Here is a 22,669-nt window from a genome sequence, read left to right on the forward strand (position 1 = left end):
AAGGACCCCCATCACCCAGGACATGCCCTCTTCTCATTGCTACCGTCGAGAAAGAGGTACAGGAGCCTGAAGACACACACTCAATAGCTTCTTCCCCTCTGCCATCAGTTTCTGAATGGACATTGGACTCATGAACATTACCTCACTATTTTTTTTCCATTACTCATTTAATTTAACTTATATACTTACTGTAATTCATAGGTTTTAGTATTATATATGGCAACGTACTGCTGCCACATAACAACAGATTTCATGACATATACCGGTGATGATTATAATTTTGTCTGCGTGAGGATTCACTCACCTGACTGACGTCACTCGTCCACGCTGCTTTCTCCTGCCGTGAAGAGGCCACCAGAATCACAGTGAACGAAGGAACATCTTTCGGTTCCACCACAATTTTGAAGTCGAGGTGTTCCATGTCCTGACCCCCTCCCCGCGCTGCCGGATTTAAAGAGAGGAATTTCAGAGACAAGGCCACCCGGGGTCCCACGTCGTCCCCGAGAAACACCAACACCACTGACCTGTCCTTGGATCGTGCCATTATAGTCACAGAGAACTGCAGCACAGAAACAGGCCTTCAGCCCATCTAATCCCTGCCAGCTTGGTCTTCTGCCTAGTCCCATCTACCCGTACCCAGATCATATCCATCCAAACCGCTCCCAAATATGTACCTATCCAAACTTCTCTTACATGCTGCAATTATTTCCGGTCAAGTATCAGCCAAAAGATTTCCCACCGTGGGAATTGGAGAGATAAGGGTAGCTGAGGGTAGCAGACACCAACAGAATCAACAAACTCATCCGTAAGGCCAGTGATGTTGTGGGGATGGAACTGGACTCTCTGACAGTGGTGTCTGAAAAGAGGATGCTGTCCAAGTTGCATGCCATCTTGGACAATGTCTCCCATCCACTACATAATGTACTGGGTGGGCACAGGAGTACATTCAGCCAGAGACTCATTCCACCGAGATGCAGCACAGAGCATCATAGGAAGTCATTCCTGCCTGTGGCCATCAAACTTTACAACTCCTCCCTTGGAGGGTCAGACACCCTGAGCCAATAGGCTGGTCCTGGACTTATTTCCTGGCATAATTTACATATTACTATTTAACTATTTATGGTTTTATTACTATTTAATTATTTACGGTGCAACTGTAACGAAAACCAATTTCCCCCAGGATCAATAAAGTATGACCTTGACTATGACTATAAAGAGGTATTAGCTTTATTTGTCACATGTACATTGGAACATCAAAATCTACAGTGAAATGAGTCAACGGCTATCGTAGCTCGAGGATGTGCTGGGGGCTGCCCGCTAGTGTCGCCGTGCTACTGGCGCCAGCATTGCATGCCCACAATTCACCAATTCATGCCCACTGTGAAAGGAAACCGGAGCAACTGGAGGAAACCCACGTGTTCACGGGGAAGGAGTGGGGTGTGGGGAGTACCAACTGTAAAGTGTTACGATAGCTGCTTTACAATGCTGACATATTATGCCCACAATGTTCAGCAGAACACCATTACATGCACAATGTCGGTCTTTGTGTATAGTATTTCATTTATTCTATATATTTCTTAATTTTCCTGTAAATGTCTGTGAGAAAATGAATCTGAAGGTAGTATATATATATATATATGTACTTTGATAATAATGGTGGATATAAGCTTGATTTCAAGGTTTAAGAGGTACATGGATGGTAGAGGTACGGAGGGTTATGATCCCAGTGCAGGTCAATTGGAGGAGGCAGTTTAAATGGTTCAGCATGGACTAGATGGGCTGAAGGGCCTTTTCTGTGCTGTACTTTTCTATTTACTTTGACTCTCACCTTACCAACTGTACACACACTTACAGAATCAAGTACACACACACAAACACACTCATGGGTGCACATGCATACCCTCTTGCACACACGTTCAAACAGCATGATAAATATTTTAATACTTTTTACGTACTCTCATCATCTGTTGTCTCTGGATCCTCCACCAAGGTGCAGTCAATAAGTGAGAGAACACCATTCTGGAATAAAGGCGAAAGATGAAGATTAGCTTTCTTACAGTCTTCAGTTGTGCATTGAAACATCAAAACATACATTGTTTACCTGAATGACCAACACAGTCCAGGAAGGTGCTGGGGGCAGCCCGTAAGTGTCTGCATGATTCCGGCACCAACGTAGCATGCCCACAGCTTACTAACTCCAACCTGTACGTGTGGGAGGAAACCAGAGCACCCAGAGGAAACCAACATGGCCAGGGTATAAAGCAGTGGAAATTGAACCCTGATCGCTTGTACTGTAAAGCATTACATTAGTCACTACGCTACTGTGCTGCCCATAAAGGCAACTGATCTAGTCTGGAGCTGAGGCTTGTTCATTGGTTGTTGGCTAACGAGGTGAGCACTACGGATGCTGCGGCTTTGTTGCCCGGACTAATCAAGTATCTATCAACCTCGGCTTTAAATATACCCAATGACTTGGCCTCCACAGCCATCTGTAGCAATGAATTCCAAAGATTCACCACTCTCTGGCTGAAGAAATTCCTCCTCATCTCCATTCTAAAGGGACGTCCCTCTATTCTGAGGCTGTGCCTCTGGTCCTAGACTCCACCACTACAGGAAACATCTTCTTCACGTCCACTCTATCTAGGCGTTTCAAGACTCAAAAAGGTTCATTTATTACCAAAGTATCTATGTGGTATACAACTCTGAGATTTCTCTTCACCAGATAGCCACGGAACAAAGAAAACCATGGAGGTCGTCCAAAGAAAAACATCAACCCCCCCCCACACACAAAAAAAACAAATCTTGCAAAAGGCAACACAATCAATAACCCCTTCCCACCACGGAAGAACAGCGACAAGGACATCAACCCCGCCCATCCCCCACGCAAAAAAAACAAATCACGCAAACGGCAAGAACATCAAATCCCCTCTCCTGCAATATTCAGTATGTTTCAATGAGACTCCCCCGGACCCCCCTCCCCGATTCTTCCAGCAAGTACAGGACAAAAGCCATCAAACACTCCTCATATGTTAACCCTTCCATTCCCATGATCTAGACGAAGCGAAACATGGTCAGTCATGGTGACCTACTTTTGTTAAATGGAGTTTCCCACCCGATCCTCTGGTGCAGACGATCAGGTGCTTGGAGAACAGAAAACATTGCTTCTCTCCCTCCTTCTTCAGCGAGAGAGACCCCAGGCGACCCCGAGTGATTTTCCCCTTCTCTGTCATTGGTACTTGGATAAGCGAGCCTGGGTTAGAGAGAGTTTCAGCTCGTTATCAGGCACACAGTAGAGCAAAGATAAACCCATCACTCTCAACAGCAGATCACACAAATTCGTACCTCAGCAAAGCTAACTATTTATTTATGGAGGTGGTTATCAAAGTTCAAAGTAAATTTATTATCAAAGTACAAATATGTCACCTGAGATTTGTTTTCTTGCAGGCATTCACAGTATATACAAAGAAACACAATAGAATCAATGAAAGACTGCATCCACCAGGATGGACAAATAACCAATGTGCAAAAAAACGTAAATGTGTGCACAAACAAAATAATAATAATAAATAAATAAGCAATCAGAATCAAGTTTGGGATTAGTAATCTAACTAATGTGAGTCTGAATCCCAAGGCCACAGATGAATTTCAACTCAGTTCATTAAATAATTGCAGTTAATTAAATAAAAATGATCACAATACTGCTGTACTCTTGGACATACACAAGAGATGCTGGAAATCTGCAGCGATAGAGATGCTGGAAATCTGCAGTGATACACACAAAATGCTGGAGGAACTCAGCAGGTCAGGCAGCGTCTATGGAGAGGAATAAACAGTTGACGTTTTGGGCCCAGACCCTTCATCAGGACTGGAAAGGGAGGGGGCTGAAGCCAGAGTAAGGAGAGTGAGGGGAAGAGGGGGGGAAGAGGGGGAGAAGAAAAAGGTGGAGGGTGATAGATGAGGGAAAAGATGGGTGGGTGGGGAAGGAGGGATGAAATAAGAAGCTGGGAAGAGAGAGGTGGAAGAGATAAAGGGCTGAATAGAAGAAGGAATCTGATAGGAGATGAGAGTGGGCTGTAGAAGAAAGAGAAGGGGGAGGCACAAGAAGGAGGTTTATGGAGGGGAATTGCTCACTCTTTTCCATAGATCCTGCCTGACCTGCTGAGTTCCTCCAACATTTCTTGTGTGTTGCTCTGGATCTCCAGCATCTGCAGAATCTCTTGTGTTTAAATGCCAAACAACTGTTCCTTCAACCCATGACTGTTTGAATGAGTAGGCCATTAAATCATTGCTCTTGAGATGGGTTCCATTCGTGAAGACATCTGGCAGTTGTCGATGTGCAGGATGCTTTATAAATCCAAGACTCGTTACATTTATATCAGAGATTCAGTGTGACTACAGCACCTCTTTAGAGGTGATGTCTTGTAAGGGACTGAACAATCTTTCACATTGGAACGAGTCACATGGCACACTGTTGTAGTGTCAGTCCTTGCAAGCACAAATTTATTATTTTACTGATGGCCTTTTTAAAAGTTAGATAGGTTAGGTGACAAACTTCCTTCCCTAATGGACTTTAGATAGGTTATAACAATACACCAGTATTGTCGAAGAGGGTTAGGCAGCTTTGGGTCTGTACTTGCTGGAATTTGAAAGAATGCAGGGGAGATCTCACTGAAACCTACTGAATGTTGAAAGACCTGGATAAGGTGAATGTGGAGAGGATGTTTTCTATGATGGGGGTATCCAGAACTAGAGGGCACATCTCAAAATTGAGGGTGACCCTTTAGAACAGAGGTAAGGAGGATTTATTTTAGCCAGAGAGTAGTAAATCTGTGGAATGTTCTGCTACAGACTGTGGTGGAGGCCAAATCTGTGTGTATATTTAAGGTGGAAGTTGATTGTTTCCTGATTGGTCAGGGCATCAAAGGACATGGCGAGAAGTCAAGTGAGTTGAGTGGGATCTGGGATCAACCATGATGGAATGGCAGAGCAGACTTGATGGGCTGAATGGCCTAATTCTGCTCCTATGTTTTATGGTCATATGGTCTTAGTACACACAAAATGCTGGAGGAACTCAGCAGATCAGGCATCTGCGGAGGGTAAGCTAGAGAAGTCATTGCTCATTCTCTCCAATTCCAGTAGTTACTCCCCCATTCCCTCTCTCTCTTGTTCCATTCCCCATTCTGGTTAACCTCTCACCTGCCCCTTTACCTGTTCCAGTTATCCTCTCCCAGCTTCTTACCTCAACTCCCTCACCTCCCCCCATCCACCTACCTTACCACTCACTTGTCCTCTTTCCCATGCCCACTCGTTATTCTGACTTCTGCACCCTTCCGTTTCCTGGTGAAGGGTCTTGGCTAGAAACACCGACAGTTCATTCATCTCCATAGATGCTACCAGACCTGCTGAGTTAGCCCCAGCATTTTGTGTGGGTTGGCATGATGTTTGCCAGTTCAACACATGGTCACGATCTGTCTGCGAGATCTCACTAGTTCACTGAGCAGCCTCCTTACATCCACCCAAGATGTTGATGGGTTTTAGCTTAACTCTTCAGTTGAAGAATGTCAAATATGGACACGCATCGCAAAATCTACAATAAGTAGTGGATGCAGCGCAGTCCATCATGCGTAAAGCCCTCCCCACCATTGAGCACTGCGAGGAGTGCTACGCCAAGAAAGTAGCATTATGGACCGCTGCCATTCAGACCACACTCACTTCGCACTGCTGCCATTAGATAGGAGGTACAGGAACCTCAGGACCCACACCACCAGGTTCAGGAACAGTTATTACCCCTCAACCATCAGGTCCCACACCATCAGGTTCAGGAACAGTTATTACCCCTCAACCATCCAGTCCCACACCACCAGGTTCAGGAACAGTTATTACCCCTCAACAATCAGTCTCCTGAACCAGAGTGGATAACTTCACTCAGCTCATCACTGAACTAATTGCACAAGCTACAGACTCACTTTTATGGACTCTGCAACTCATGTTGGCAAATTTATTTATTATTATTATTTGATTTTTCTCTATTTCACAATTAGACTTCTTTTGCACAATGGTTCTTTGTCAGTCTTTGTGTACAATTTTTCATCGATTCTATTGTATTTCTTTGTTCTACTATGAATGCCTGCAATAAAATGAATCTTGCATACGTGTACTTTGATAATAAGTCTAGTTTGAACTGTGAAGCCTTCTTGAGCGTGTGTGAGACATTAAACCCAGGTGAATGTATAGGGTCCCACAGCCACTACCGGAGAAAGAGCAGCACACAGTTATCTTTAGTGTCCCAGTCAGCATTCCTCTCCTAACCAGTCATTAAAACCTACTGTGTGACCTTGACGTGGACAGTTTCTTCAGTTGTGACAACTCCTCACAGGGATCTCATTAGCTACAAACTGATCTGAGTTCATCTAATTGCAGACATCTTCAAACAGCTCAGCCTGAAACTGGCATGTCAGCTGATCCAGTATATCCCTCACTTACTTACTGCCTGTTACCCCGCTGGCGTTTAGGGCGGCGATGGAAGTCCTCCGTCTCTGGTGGTCTTCAGGGCTTCCTTCATCATTGCAGTAGCTTCCTCTCGGTTTTCACTGTTGTCAGTCAAGCAAGTCCCAGCTGGAGGCTCAGGAATACCGTCACACTGAGATGCAGGAGGAATCTTGTTTGCTGTTTCCATAACGATTTTGTTTTACCGGTCAGGGTTGTTAGCCCTGAGCTGAGCCTCCGAACCTGGAGGACCAGCGGACCACTCTTACTCTGGCCTCTACCCTTCGATATGGGTGACTCTACCAAGAGCCAAAGCATAACACCCTGACTCCGGCCAACATGGAGTTAAAAAAAAACACGTGGACTAAGATGTAAACTGTCCTGTGCTATCACCAGTGGGGTCATCAGTTGATCTGCCACCTGTCCACAGGAGTTTCGACCCGCTTATGATCAAGACTCCCTCGAGGTGGTGGGCCAGCAGTGCTAAAGCACCACTTCCCACTGGTGAGCTTAAAAACTTGGCATCTGCCAATATCAGAGTTGTTGGTCGCTTCCATCCAACAGATAGTCTGCTCTTCAGGTGTCTATGCAACTACATAGCTTTCTGTCTCACTGAAGCACACAAGCCTCCAAACCACGGCAAGGCTGAGGTCCTCTTGAAGAAGCATAACCCTCATTCTAATGAGAAAACAAGTGAACGGCAGCTTATCCCTCTAAATGGTGGTGTTTCATTGGCCAATCATTTTAAACTAAATTAATTACATTTACATTTTACTTTACATTTTCCTATTTCACAGTTTCCAATCCATAATTTAATCTAAATTAACCAAATACAGTGGACCAAAGCTATTTGGGTCTAACTCCGTTATAAGACCATTTACAACTGTTCTATAAACCCAAGAGATTCTGCAGATGCTGGAAATCCAGACCAACACACACAAAATGCTGGGGAAATCAGCAGGTCAGGCAGCATCTATGGAGGGGAATAAACAGTCAGTGTTTCAGTCCTGATGAAGGATCTTGGCTCAGGTAATTTCATCACATCAGTGTATTAACGTAGTTTAAGGAAAAAGAAAAATCTAACAGAATTCCCCAAAATCAAGGAGGGTTCCATCAGATTCCACCTTCTTCAGCCTTTTACCTCTTCCATCTATCACCCCCAAATTTTAACTTCAACACCCCCTTTCACCACCCCCCACCATCCCTCTCCCCAGGTTTCACTGTCTCCTGCTAGCTTGTACTCTCACCTCTCCCACAACTCATTTTACTCTGGCTTCTGCCCCCTTCCTTTCCAGTCCTGAAGAGGGGTCTCAGCCCAAAACGTTGACTGTTTATTCATTTCCATAGATGTTGCCTGACCAGCTGAGTTTCTCCAGTATTTTGTGTGTGTTACAACTGTTTCCCGTTTGTTCTAGTGTCTGAGGTGTCAATGCAGCTTTGAGTGATACAATCTCCCATTACCTTGCCGTACAAATGTCTGGCTGGTGTCCAGGAGAATCTCACAGCCCTCCACGATCATCCGCTCGATGGCCAGGTTCTTCCGAATGTTTTCTGTTTCACTTACCTCATCGTGCATTATTCTGCAGTGAGAGCAAAGACCGGGGTGTCAGCTGGAGGAGATTCTGCAGAAGCTGGATATCTGGAGCTACGCACACAAAATGGCAGAGGAGCTGTGGCAGGAACATTACATCTCTCTGCCTGGAGAGGGCATGTAGAGATGTCGAAGTGTTGGGGCGGACAGTAGGTTTTGATGGACTCTAGATCGTGGTCTCGGGGGGCTCTGCATGGTTGGTGGTGGGGGGTATTGATGCTTTGGCTGAAGTGAGCAGGAGGGGGAGGGTTGATGCTTTTTGCTGCTGCTTGTGTGTGGGAGGAGGAGGGGGCTCCAGATGTTCCTCTGTCATTCACTATTTGGGCTTTTCCCCTCTCTTTTTCGTGAATGTCTGTGAAGAGTAAGAATTTCAGGTTGTATACTGCATACATTCTCTGATACTAAATTGAGCCATTGAACTCAGCAGGTCAAGCAGCATCTATGGAGGGGAATAAACACTGGAGAAGCTCTGCTGCTGTAGTTGGGGAATTGAATTCAAGTGCTGCGAGGAAATGTTGCAGCTCTATAAAACCCTGGCATTATGACGTTATAGCAATTAGTGAAACTTGGCTACAGGAGGGGCAGGACTGGCAGCTTAATATTCCAGGGTTCCGATGTTTCAGATGTGATCGAGGCAGAGGAATGAAAGGTGGGGGAGTAGCATTGCTTGTTAGGGAAAATATTACAGCAGTGCTCAGGCAGGGCAGCTTAGAGGGCTTGTCTACTGAGTCCTTATGGGTGGAGCTGAGAAACAGGAAAGGTATGGCCACATTAGTGGGATTGTATTACAGACCACCCAATAGTCAACAAGACTTGGAAGAGCAAATCTGCAGAGAGATAGCAGGCAACTGCAGGAAACATAAAGTTGTGGTGGTAGGGGATTTTAATTTTCCATATATTGATTGGGTCTCCCATACTGTTAGGGGTCTAGATGGTTTAGAGTTTGTAAAATGTGTTCAGGAAAGTTTTCTAAATCAATATATAGAGGGACCAACTAGAGGGGATGCAATATTGGATCTCCAATTAGGAAACGAGTTAGGACAAGTGACGGAAGTGTGTGTAGGGGAGCACTTTGGTTCCAGTGATCATAACACCATTAGTTTCAATTTGATCATGGACAAGGATAGATCTGGTCCTAGGGTTGAGGTTCTGAACTGGAAGAAGGCCAAATTTGAAGAAATGAGCAAGTATCTAAAAAGCGTGGATTGGGACAGGTTGTTCTCTGGCAAAGATGTGATTGGTAGGTGGGAAGCCTTCAAAGGGGAAATATTGAGAGTGCAGAGTTTGTATGTTCCTGTCAGGATTAAAGGAAAATTGAATAGGAATAAGGAACCTTGGTTCTCAAGGGATATTGCAACTCTGATAAAGAAGAAGAGGGAGTTGTACGAAATGTATAGGAAACAGGGAGTAAATCAGGTGCTTGAGGAGTATAAGAAGTGCAAGAAAATACTTAAGAAAGTAATCAGGAGGGCTAAAAGAAGACATGAGGTTGCCTTGGCAGTCAAAGTGAAGGATAATCCAAAGAGCTTTTACAGGTATATTAAGAGCAAAAGGATTGTACGGGATAAAATTGGTCCTCTTGAAGATCAGAGTGGTCGGCTATGTGCAGAACCAAAGGAAATGGGGGAGATCTTAAATAGGTTTTTTGCGTCTGTATTTACTAAGGAAGCTGGCATGAGGTCTATGGAATTGAGGGAATCAAGCAGTGAGATCATGGAAACTGTACAGATTGAAAAGGAGGAGGTGCTTGCTGTCTTGAGGAAAATTAAAGCGGATAAATCCCCAGGACCTGACAGAGTGTTCCCTCGGACCTTGCAGGAGACTCGTGTTGAAATTGCGGGGGCCCTGGCAGAAATATTTAAATTGTCGCTGTGTAAGGGTGAGGTGCCGGAGGATTGGAGAGTGGCTCATGTTGTTCCGTTGTTTAAAAAAGGATCGAAAAGTAATCCGGGAAATTATAGGCTGGTGAGTTTAACGTCAGTAGTGGGTAAGTTATTGGAGGGAGTACTAAGAGACAGAATCTACAAGCATTTGGATAGACAGGGACTTATTAGGGAGAGTCAACATGGCTTTGTGCGTGGTAGGTCATGTTTGACCAATCTATTGGAGTTTTTCGAAGAGGTTACCAGGAAAGTGGATGAAGGGAAGGCAGTGGATATTGTCTACATGGATTTCAGTAAGGCCTTTGACAAGGTCCCGCATGGGAGGTTAGTTAGGAAAATTCAGTCGCTAGGTATACATGGAGAGGTGGTAAATTGGATTAGACATTGGCTCAATGGAAGAAGCCAAAGAGTGGTGGTAGAGAATTGCTTCTCTGAGTGGAGGCCTGTGACTAGTGGTGTGCCACAGGGATCAGTGCTGAGTCCATTGTTATTTGTCATCTATATCAATGATCTGGATGATAATGTGGTAAATTGGATCAGCAAATTTGCTGATGATACAAAGATTGGAGGTGTAGTAGACAGTAAGGAAGGTTTTCAGAGCCTGCAGAGGGACTTGGACCAGCTGGAAAAATGGGCTGAAAAATTTCAGATGGAGTTTAATACAGACAAGTGTGAGGTATTGCACGTTGGAAGAACAAACCAAGGTAGAACATACAGGGTTAATGGTAAGGCACTGAGGAGTGCAGTGGAACAGAGGGATCTGGGAATACAGATACAAAATTCCCTAAAAGTGGCGTCACAAGTAGATAGGGTTGTAAAGAGAGCTTTTGGTACATTGGCCTTTATTAATCAAAGTATTGAGTATAAGAGCTAGAATGTTATGATGAGGTTGTATAAGGCATTGGTGAGGCCGAATCTGGAGTATTGCATTCAGTTTTGGTCACCAAATTACAGGAAGGATATAAATAAGGTTGAAAGAATGCAGAGAAGGTTTACAAGGATGTTGCCAGTACTTGAGAAACTCAGTTACAGAGAAAGGTTGAATAGGTTAGGACTTTATTCCCTGGAGTGTAGAAGAATGAGGGGAGATTTGATAGAGGTATATAAAATTATGATGGGTATAGATAGAGTGAATGCAAGCAGGCTTTTTCCACTGAGGCAAGGGGAGAAAAAAACCAGAGGACATGGGTTAAGGGTGAGGGGGGAAAAGTTTAAAGGGAACATTAGGGAGGGCTTCTTCACACAGAGAGTGGTGGGAGTATGGAATGAGCTGTCAGATGAGGTGGTAAATGCGGGTTCTTTTTTAACATTTAAGAATAAATTGGACAGATACATAAATGGGAGGTGTATGGAGGGATATGGTCCGTGTGCAGGTCAGTGGGGCAAGGCAGAAAATGGTTCGGCACTGCCAAGAAGGGCCAAAAGGCCTGTTTTTGTGCTGTAGTTTCTATGGTTTCTATGGTTAGACCACCTTGGAATATTGTGTTCAGTTCTGGTGTCCTCATTATCGGAAGGATATGGAAGCTTTAGAGAGGGTGCAGAGAAGTATTAACAGGAATCTGCCTGGATTAGAGAGACTGTATTATGAGAAAAGGTTGAGCGAGCTAGGGCGTTTCTCCTTGGAGCAAAGGAGGATGATAGGTGACTTTATAGAGGTGTACAAGATGATGAGAGGTGCAGACTGAGTGAACAGTTAGAGCCTTTTTCCCCAGGGTGGAAATGGCTAATATGAGGGCGTTTAATTTTAAAGCGATTGGAGGAAAGTACAGGGGGAATGTCAGAGGTAGGCGTTTTGCACAGAGAGTGGTGGGTGGGTGGAATATGCTGCCAAGGATGGTGGTAGAGGCAGATACAGTGGGGGGGGGGGGGGATTAAAAAAACTCTAAGACAGGCACGTGGGCGATAGAAAAATTGAGAGCCACGTGGGAGGGAAGGGTTAGATTGATCTTGGAATAGATTAAGTGGTTGGCACAATATCGTGGGCCAAGAGAGCCTGAACCTTGCTGCACTATGTTCTATGTTTAATTCAGCCATGGTCTTCAAATGCCACTGAGGTCAGTGGGGATTCTCCCCTTTACTGCCACAGCAGGGCCATGTTGCACAGCTCACCCTGCACAGGGTTCCCAAGTGTCGGCACTGGTGAATGCCTCACCCTCCAAACCTCGCAAGGACCCTCTGTGAGGGTCTCCTGTGGTCCTTACATGGCACTGGAATTGTCAGGGGAAGCTACTGTCACATTTTCTCCGGAGTTTACAACTGCCGGCGAAGGTAAAGCCTTCAGAACAGCGGAGGTAAACCTGCAGACACTGGGTATCTGAAACAAAACCCAAGGAAGGAGAGCAGCAACATCCATAGAGAGAGACAGAGTGAACGGGTCAGGTTGAAACAGCTCCCGATCTCAGTACGACTTTGAAAAAAACAAACTGTTGAGTGTTTTTTAATGCTGTACTGTGAGATCATGTCCCGTTATTGTACTGGAGATCCGTTCAAGGGACAGATAACAGTGAGGTAGAATCTATCCTTGGGCCTGGTGGTCCATGCTTTTAGGTTTTTGTATCTTCTGCCAGATGGAAGAGGGGAGAAGAGAGAATGTCCGGGGTGGGTGTGGCTGTGAAGCCTGACTCGGTGGGATCTAAAGGGAATTCCCTGGGCTGTGAAGCCTGACTCAGTGGGATTTGAAGGGATTTCCCCAGGCAGGCGTCATACTGGTGCTGTGAACCCAATTCCAGCAGCTCCCCTTTAAGATACTGGTCTGGGTTTTAGTTGTGTGTATCGAGATACGGGGAAAAGCTTGTCTATAGGTTATACAGATCAGGTCATTACACAGTATGCTGAGGTTAAACAAGGTAAAACAATAACAGAATGTAGAATAAAGTGCAACAGCTACAGAGAAAGGGCAGAGCAGATTTCAGTCACTTGCCAGAGGTGGCTGGGAATTGCTGGATGCCATTACTAACCGTGAAAGTTCCTCCAGCTTTGACTTGGCATACTCCAGACTCTTCCTCTCCACGTGCTCGTGGGGTGTGTGAGCCAGCAGCTCGTGCAGAGTCAGGATGTACCTGGGGATCTACGGAGCAGAAATCAGAAAACCAAATGAGAGATCAGAACTACACGAGTAGATCACACAGTGAACGGTAGGGTGTTGAGGACTGGAGTAGAACAGAGGGATCCGGGAATCCTTGAAGGTAGATAGGGTCATAGAGAGAGCTTTTGGCACATTGGCCTTCACAAATCAGAGTACTGAGTTGTGTTGATGTAGTATAAGACTTTGGTGAGGCCTAATTTGGAGTATTGTGTGTATTTCTGGTCAGCCACCTGCAGGAAAGATATCAATGAGTTTGAAGGAGTACGAGGATGTTGCCAGGAATTGAGAACCTGAGTTACAGGGAAAGATTGGACTGGTCAGGACTTCATTCCCTGGAGTGTGGGAGAACGAGGGGAGATTTGACCGAGGTGTACTAAATTATGAGGGCATAGATAGGGCAAGTGAAAGCAGGCTTTTTGCACTGAGGTTGGTTTAGACTAGCATTAAAGGTCATGGGTTAAGGAAGAGAGGTGAAATTTTTAAAGGGGACCTGCGGGGGATGTTCTTCACTCTGAGGAATGGAATGAGCTGCCAGCGGAAGTGGTGGATACGGGTTTGATTGCAACAGAAAAGAGAAATTTGGATAAGTGTATAGATGGGAGGGGCATGGAGCACTATGATCAAGGTGTGGGACTAGGCCAAAAGCAGGTCAGCAAGGACTAGATGTGCTGTAGCATTTTATAAGGAAGAGGACAGATGGCTGAGGAGGCCAAGCAATTGGATATATTTAAAGCAGAGATTGATAGATTCTTGATTAGTTAGGGCGTGAGAGGTTACAAGGAGGAGGCAGGAGAATGGGGTTGAGAGGGATAATAAATCAGCCCTGATGGATTTGCAGAGCAGACTTGATATGACAAATAACCTAAATCTGCTCTTAAGGTTTTCTGACTCTGTGACTCTAAGTAGATGTAGTGTACGCAGGCTGCTTTTGGGAGAAGCCAAACGAGAAAACAAATGCATAGACAAGCAGTGTCTTCAAGAATCCCCTGGTGTGGAGAAAATCCATGCATTGCCTGTCACTTTGTGGCTCTGAAAACCCGGCCTCCCTCCAACAGCCCAAGTCTGTGATTCACAAGGAACTACAAGTCTGGGGACAAACTACCGAAAGCATCTGAATCGAGGGAGTGTGGGACTTGAATGCCACCTTCAGAAAGGTGGCATCTATTATTGAGGACGTTCATCTGAGTCATGTCCTCTGCTCACTACCACCATCAGGGAGGAGGCATGGGAGCCGAAGGCACACAGTGCACTTGATGCTTCAGGAAAAGCTTCTTCCTCTCCACCGTTAGATTTCAGAATGGTCTGTGATTCCATGAACACTACATCGCTAGTTTCACATTATTTATTTATTTATTTTCAACTATATATTCCTTATTATAACTTAGTATTATTGTAATTTTTTGCACTGTACTGTTGCTACAAAACAACAAATTTCACTGCATATGTATTAGGCCTCCTGTACCTAATAAAAAAGGCATTTTGTGTATGTTTGCGGCTTTCTGATGCTGTAGCCCATCCACTTCAAGGTTTCACATGATCTGCGTTCAGAGATGCTCTTCTGCACGCCACTGTTGTAACGCCTGGTTATTTGAGTTACCGTCACCTTCCTGTCAGCTTGAACCAGTCAGATCATTCTCCTCCAACCTCTCTCATTAACAAGGTGTTTTCACCTGCAGAACTGCCACTTACTAGATTTTTTTTTGTTTATCGCACTGTCCTCTGTAAACTCAGAGACTGTTTTGCATGAAAATCCCAGGAGATCAACAGTTTCTGAGATACTCAAACCACCCCATCTGGCACCAACAATCATTCCGCAGTCAAAGTCACTTTGATCCCATTTCTTCGCCATTCTGATGTTTGGTCTGAACAACAACTGAACCTCTTGACCATGTCGGCATGCTTTTATACATTGAATTGCTACCACGTGATTGGCTGATTAGATATTTGCATTAACGAGCAGATGTATGGGTGTACCTAAAAAAGTGGCCACTGAATGTCTCTTTAGTCACTGTATTCCTTATAACTTATAGTAATTTTTATGTATGTCAATGTACTGATGCTGGAAAATGACAAATTTCACCACATATGTCTGTGATAATAAACCTGATTTTGGTTTCTCAAGAGCAAACACATTAAGATGTTGTTCCAGGGCTGTGAGGCCTAAGTCAATTAAAGGGCAGATGTTTAGCAGTGGAAGGCTCCGCCCTCTTCCCCGGCCCCCGAGGGGAGGGGTAGGATAGAAGCAGCTGCCTCACCTGAAACATTGGGTAGGTCAGGAACGTCTCCAGTGTCCTCTCTTCGCAGTCTGGCTTTGCTTCATACTGCTTCAGTAGTTTGTCAAAGTCTCGGTTCTGCTTGCAGCTGGCCAAGATCTGCAGACTGTACTGGTGGTTCCTCACAAACTCCTGGTAGATGTTCAGCATTGGAAGGAGAATGTCGAAAAGGTCAGCTGTGGGGTGGTTCAGAAAACACGTGGTCAAGCGGTTGGTGTGGTCATCGTCTTAACTCTCCACATTTCTGCTAAACCGGCGGGAAGCGGTCAAACCTCACATTGTGACTTGGTGCACTCGGTGGAAAGATGCATGCATTGTGAACGTTTAGAGTCATAAGCACCACAGAATAGAAACAGGTCCTATGTCCTGTCTAGTCCTTGCTTAGTCCCATTGACCTGCTCCTGAACCATTGCCCTCCGAAACCTTCCAACAATGTACTTATCCAGACTTCTCTTAACTGTTGTACTCAAACCTGCACCCACCACTTTAAAGTTCAAACTATATTAATTATCAAAGTACGAATACATCACCATCTACAACCCTGAGATTCATGTTCTTAGAGGCATTCACAGTCAAACAAAGAAATAAAATAGAATAGAATAAAAAAAACAAACTAGGACTGACAATCAACCTAGGTGCTAAAGAAGACAAACTCTAGAAACACAAAGAATAGTAACTAAATAAATAATATTGAGAACATAAGTTGTAGTGTCCTTGAAGGTGAGTCCATAGGTGGTGGAATCAGTGAAGTTATCCACACCGGTTCAGGAACTCTATGGTTATAGGGTAATAACTGTTCCTGATTTTGTCCGTGTGGGACCCAAGGCTCTTGTACCTCCTTCCTGATGGTAGCGGTGAGGAGAGGGCATGGCCTGGATGGTGGGGGTCCTTTCTTGTGAACTCCACCTCATGTACCTCTTAAATATTTCAACTTTCACCCTTAACCTATGACTTCCAGTACTAGTCTCACCCATACTCAGTGGGAAAAGCCTGGTTACGTTTACCCTATTTATACCCGTCATTTTGCCTTTCATAATCTCCAGATGAGCCATAAAACCGTAAGATACAGGAGCAAAGTAGGCCATTCAGCCCAATAAAGTCTGCTTCGCCATTCAATTATGGGCTGATCCAATTCTTCCAGTCATCCCCACTCCCCTGCCTTCTCCCCATACCCTTTGATGCCCTGGCTAATCAAGAACCTATCTATCTTCGTCTTAAATGCACCCAATAACTTGGCCTCCAGAGCCACTCGTGGCAAAAAATTCCGCAGATTTACCACCTTCTGACTAAAGTAATTTCTCTGCATCTCTGTTCTAAATGGATGTCCTTCAATCCTGAAGTCATAGCCTCTTGTCCTAGACTCCCCTACCATGGGAAATAGCTTTGCCATATCTAATCTGTTCAGGCCTTTTAACATTCAGAATATTTCTATGAGATCCTCCCTCATTCTCCTGAATTCCAGGGAATACAGCTCAAAAGCTACCAGATGTTCTTCATACGGTAACCCTTTCGTTCCTGGAATCATTCTCGTGAATATTCTCTGGACCCTCTCCAATGTCAGTATATCCTTTTTAAAATACAGAGCCCAAAACTGCACACAATACTCCAAGTGTGGTCTCATGAGTGCCTTATAGAGCCTCAACATCACATTCCTGCTCTTATATTCTATACCTCTAGAAATGAATCCCAACATTGCATTCACCTTCTTTACAACTGACTCAATCTGGAGGTTAACCTTTAGGGTATTTTGCACAAGGACTCCCAAGTCCCTTTGCATCTCTGCATTTTGAATTCTCTCCCCATCTGTAGAGCTACTAGGACTTGATGTTTCAATCCCTATGGTAAGTTGGCACTCTGGATGTTGGCAGTGTATTTGGAGTGGTGACAAGGAGGGAGGGTAGGTACGTCATCGGGGTCATCAGGTGGGCACCCTCCTTCTTTGACGTTTCATTGATAAGCCATAATAGTTTGCCTGTTTATTTCTTCCAGCGAAGTGCACGACCATACACTTTCCAACATTGTATTCCATTTGCCACTTCTTTGCCCATTCCCCTAAACAATCTAAGTCTCTCTGTTTCCTCAACACTACCCACTTCTCCACCTATCTTTGTATCATCGGCAAATGTAGTCACAAATCCATTAATCCCATTGTCCAAATCATTGATATACATCATAAAATACATTGTACCAGGTCTCTCATTGGTTGCTTTACCAAAGAGAAAAACAACCAGATATCTTACACACAAAATCCACTCCATAGATGCTGCCTGACCTGTTTAGTTCCTCCAGCATTTTGTGTGTGTTCTTTTATCTTTTATTTAGAAAAGGGGACCAAAACTACTGTGTGTTGCAGGTGTGGCCTCCCATTGTATAACTACATTAACTGTTTATTCCCCTCCATCGATGCTGCCTGACGTGCTGAGTTCCTCCAGCATTTTGTGTGCGTGTTTCCAGCATCCACAAGAATCTCTTGTGAACCAGATACTTTACCCTGGATGAGGAATTAAGTATGAAAAAGCAATTGAACTCTGATTGAACTGAGTTAGTTTACTGAATAAAAGGCGAATCCTCGTTCTGTTGAAGAGGCATAGCTCCATCTGAAGAGAGGAGGATTGCAGATTGAACAGTATAATTTTCACATCGCTGCAAAGGAGCCCATTATCTAAGTTACCACTGCCAATCCTCGTAATGAAGCAAGTTACCATACATACCTAGTACCAACGTAGGCCAACTGGAAACTCGAGCTTTCAGTCCCTGGTAAAATATTTGGTGCAAAAACATAATTGTTTCACTGAAAAAGAGAAAAATATCAAGAAAGAGAATGGAATGTGTATTTAGAGAGTTTTTCTCTGTCTCCATCTGTTCCCCTCGTCTTAACCCCCTCTTATTGATCACAAAATAAACCTTCTCAACAACAATGGGAACCATTTCTTACTCTTCAGGCTTGGTAACTGATCACATCCTTCCAACTCTATGGTAAGTTGGTTTATTATTGACATATGTACTGTTAGAGTGAAGAGCATTTTGTTTTCGCATGCCATTCATTTCGTTACAACAGTACAAGAGAGGGATGCAGAACACAGTCCTGGATTGGCACCAAAGATTGAGGCTGAAAGCCAATTGGAGGCTCGGGTTGAGGGCCGAAGTTCGATCGGAGGCCTGGAGGCCAATCGGACGTCCAGAAGTCAAGGGCCAGTGACTGGGGACTGAGTCTGTGAATCTTTGCATGTCCACTGGGGAAGTCAGGAGTCAGTGTCTGTGAACCTACGAGCCTGTTGGAGGCAGAAGTCAGCCTGTCCTGGGGTTAGTACACTGTGTGTGGATGGTTATTAGAGAGGAACAAAGCTTGCTTTGTTGCTTGTTGTGTTCTGTGTTGTTCTGCCGAGCTTTGTGGGCATGCTACGTTGGTGCCAGAATGTGCTGCAAAACCTGCGGGCTGCCCTCAGCACGTCCTTTGGTGTGTAGGTTGCTAACTCAAATGGCACATTTCACTGTACGTTTCGATGTACGTGTGATAAATAAATCCAAATCTGAATTCAAACTGTTAGTTACAAAGAAACTGCAGTGCAGGTACACAATAAGGTACAAGATTGTAACGAGGTAGATTGTGGACTCAGGGGACCATCTTAATGTACTAGGGAACTGTTCAATGAGCTTATAACAGCGGGGTAGAGGCTGTCCTTGAACCTGGTGGGACGTGCTTTCGGGCTTTTGTATCTTCTGTCTGATGGGAGAGGGGAGAAGAGAGAACGTCTGGGGTGGGTGGGGTCTTTGATTATGATGGCCACTTTACTGAGACAGCGAGAAGTGTAGGTAGAAGCCAGCTATGTGTGAAATTCATAAAGAAAAACTACTTTGAAGCACAGTGAGAATAATTTTGAAAATCTTTCATGGTGTATGTATTTCCCACCCTTCGGGAATGTGGTGGGGAACTGGAAGCAGACAACCTTGCTGAAACACACCACGTTTCAGAGCTGTTTCAGGGGCATTTTATTGTGGGTCTGAAGTCACATATAGAATATAATGGGCAAAGAATTCCCTCCCTGATGAACATCAGCCTAAGAGAGTTCTCATCAGAAGATGGTCACCAATACAGTAAGTCCAGATTTACAGTATTTAATCATCTGAATTTAGATTACCCATCTGCCAGGTGTGAATTGAGTGCACAAAGGCCCAAAAGTCGAATCCCCTTCTCCTGTGTCTGGAAGTCAGGGGCCCAATGTCCGTGAGTCTGGGCCAGGGACTGAAGATTGGAGGCCTGATGTCTCCAAATCTGAGAATCGGGGTCAAGGGCTAGAGGCCCAGAGGCGGCCTGTCCAGGAGTTGGCAGCTTGTCAATGTGTGTGTGAGTGAGCGCGTTAAGTGAGAGGGAGAATATTGGCTTGTTTTGCTGTTTCTGTTGTGACGTTCCTGACATTGTTGTTGTTTGTGCTGTTGAACATTGTGGACATGCTCTGTTGTCGCCGGAATGAGTGACAAGACTTGCGAGCTATCCCCCGTACATCCTCAGGTGTGTTGGACGTTAACGCAAACACTGCGTTAACGTCCAACGTTCACTGAATGTTTCACTGTACATTTGGTAAATAAGTCTGAAACTGAACCTCAGTCCAACAATCTAAATGCCATTGTAGTTTCCAGTTGGGTACCTGTTCAGAAATATGCTACTGACATCATCGTGGGCAATGGGAGGCTTCTTGGAGCTGGCCGCCATGCGGAGGGGTCGGAGGAAGCAGTTCACGAGGATGTGGAGCTGCTGCACGTACTCAGCCTCGGCCTCCAGCATGCTGAACACAACCTGGTTCCTCTTCCTCATGCTCTCTGCGTGCGGGGACCGGATGTAGTCCTGAATGATGGTCTTCCACTTCCTTCGGCACAGCCATCCTCGAAGAAAGCTTTGGACCTGTAGGATATAGCATAGACCAGAGACCATAGAACATAGACCGGAGAACATAGGGCATAGGGCATAGGACATAGGACAAAGATCACAGACAACTGACCACAGACCATAGGATATAGGACATAGAAAATAGACTATTGAACATAGAACGTTAAGCACAGTTCAGACCCTTCAGTCCTCAAAGTTGTGCCGAGCTTTTAACCTACTCCAAGGTCAACCTAACCCTTCCCTCCCACAGAGCCCTCCATTTTTCTGTCATCCATGTGCAATGATTTAGAACTGAACAATAGGGGCTGAGGCTAAGAGTTGGCAGATGGAACCAAGATTACCTAGATGATCGATAGTGAGGGAGGTAGGTACAGAGTGTGGCAGGTATCAGTGGACAGGTCAGCCCAGTGGTCAGGTGGGCAGAGGGATGGTAAATAAAATCCAGTTTGGAAGTGTGTGCACTGGAAGAGCACAGAAAAAAATTACAAGGATGTTGCTGTGACTGGAGGACCAGAATGATAAGGAAAGATTGAGTAAATTAAGACTTTATTTCTTGGAGCGTAAGAGATTGAGAGGAGATTTGATAGGGGTGTAGATAGATAAGGTATCGATAGGGTAAATGAAAGCAGGCTTTTTCCATTGAGGTTGGGTGAGACTACAACTAGAGGTCATAGGTTAAGGGTGAAAGGTGAAATGTTTAAGGGGAACATGGAGGGAAGTTTCTTCACTCAGAGGGTTGAGAGAGTGTGGGAACAATCTGCCAGCAGAGCTGGTGGATGGGGGTGTGATTTCAGCATTTAAGAGGGAAGTACATGGATAGGAGGGGTATGGAGGGTTATGATCCTGGTGCAGGTCAACAGGATTAGACAGAATAATAGTATGGTGACTAGATGGGCTGAAGGGCCTGTTTCTGTGCTGTAGTGTTCTATGACTCTATAGAACATATTTGTCTGGGGCAAACAAGGCAAAAAGATTTATAATAAATACGGGACATGAAGTGGGGGTCCACAGAGCCCTGAACGTTGAGTAGATAATGTGGGGTTAAGAACATGGTAAAAATCAAATCAAAAATCTCTTCCTACAGGATACCTCAGTTCTTTGTCTGTATGCCTGGCTTACCTTCTTAATTTTCTTTATGTCAACATCTTCATCATTCTGCATCACCGGTTGGGTTAGTTGGATGCGGTCGTTGTTTTTGAGTAGTGAAGCGATCTGTTAAAAGGTACGAGAGTGAATTCAGTGGCCTGTTCTGTTGACCCTGGGTGCATTCAGCTGTGGATTCACAAACAGGAGTCTCACAGACATTCCCAGACGCACCGCTTCCAAAAGGATTCTCGGCCAAGTCATTCTGGGCCGGCTTCTGGTCAAGGTGTTGCCGAGCTGCATGTGGTCTGTCACGTTGTGGCTCAGTTCTTTCTTTAGGTTCGTAGGGATGCTTTTGGGCGCAGTGAGGGGGGTGGTAGGGGTCAGCTTAGGCTTTACGGACAGGGATGTGAGGGAATTAGAGGTCAGGCTGGAGTCTAGGCCTCCGCTTCCTGTTCCAAAGCCAGTACTGTGGATGAAAGACTTCCACTGTCAGGTGACAGGTCAGCGAGGATGAGGGCTGGTGGCCCCTGCAGGTTACTGAGTTACTGGTGGGATCTGGATTCAGAGTTCTGTACGGGCTTGAGGCATGAGGGCCATGACTGCCTGGGTATGCGGGGCAGTGAGGCTGGAGTTCGAGGTCTATTGTTGGGCAACCCATCATTGGCAAGTCCGGAGCTCGAGGCCTTTAGGTCAAGGTAATTATCCAAGGTTCTCATTCGTCACTGTCAGTAAGTCCCAAGTTGAAACCAAAGTTTGAAGCCTGTCTGTGGGCCCACTGTGAAAGTTTGAAGCCTGGCTGTGGGCCCACTGTGAAAGTTGAAGCCCGGCTGTGGGCCCACTGTGAAAGTTGAAGCCTGTCTGTGGGCCCACTGTGAAAGTTGAAGCCCGGCTGTGGGCCCACTGTGAAAGTTGAAGCCCCATGCCCGCACATCCACAGATCCACTGGAGGCCGGAGACAGCCTCTTCTGGGATGGGTACTGATGCATTTCACAGTATATTTCGATGGATATGTGATAAATAAATGAATCTGAATCTGGGAGTGAGATGCCTGATTTTCTCCCTGAATTTCCTGATCCATAAAGATTTGGGATTCAAGTTTATTTATCACACATACAACGTCCATAACCCTGGTCTGAATGGCGTCTCACCTCCGCTTTCAGTCGCTCAACCTCGATCTCCTGATCCTCAATCTGCTGTCGCAACCGTTTGGCGACCGTTTTCTCCGTCTCTACAATCTGCAGCAGGTGGAGGTATTTCTGCATCAGGGATTCATGTTCCGTCGCAAGGTTCCTGTAACTGTTCCAATAACATATCGTTAATAGGTGGTGGAAAGGGAAGGGCAAAGCCTGGGTTTCTAACCTCGTGTAAAGGTATGAGAGT

At 45.2% G+C, this 22,669-nt stretch overlaps 1 protein-coding gene across 1 annotated transcript in view; it reads right to left on the bottom strand.

Annotated features, from left to right (window-relative positions):
• The window catches only part of rasgrf1 (Ras protein specific guanine nucleotide releasing factor 1), a 123,726-nt gene that overhangs the window by 42,038 nt on the left and 59,019 nt on the right, over window positions 1-22,669 (bottom strand). The window contains exons 3-12 of the mRNA XM_063066224.1: window positions 22,438-22,585; window positions 21,323-21,415; window positions 19,965-20,218; window positions 18,030-18,109; window positions 15,301-15,494; window positions 12,918-13,027; window positions 7,948-8,066; window positions 3,090-3,250; window positions 1,956-2,019; window positions 305-441 (exon numbers count right to left, since the gene is read on the bottom strand). Coding sequence (XP_062922294.1) covers window positions 305-441; window positions 1,956-2,019; window positions 3,090-3,250; window positions 7,948-8,066; window positions 12,918-13,027; window positions 15,301-15,494; window positions 18,030-18,109; window positions 19,965-20,218; window positions 21,323-21,415; window positions 22,438-22,585 — 1,360 coding nt within the window. The remainder of the gene's footprint in view (window positions 1-304; window positions 442-1,955; window positions 2,020-3,089; window positions 3,251-7,947; window positions 8,067-12,917; window positions 13,028-15,300; window positions 15,495-18,029; window positions 18,110-19,964; window positions 20,219-21,322; window positions 21,416-22,437; window positions 22,586-22,669) is intronic.

This window comes from Mobula hypostoma, chromosome 13 (genome assembly GCF_963921235.1).
Source record: "Mobula hypostoma chromosome 13, sMobHyp1.1, whole genome shotgun sequence".
Classification (NCBI taxonomy): Eukaryota; Metazoa; Chordata; class Chondrichthyes; order Myliobatiformes; family Myliobatidae; genus Mobula; species Mobula hypostoma.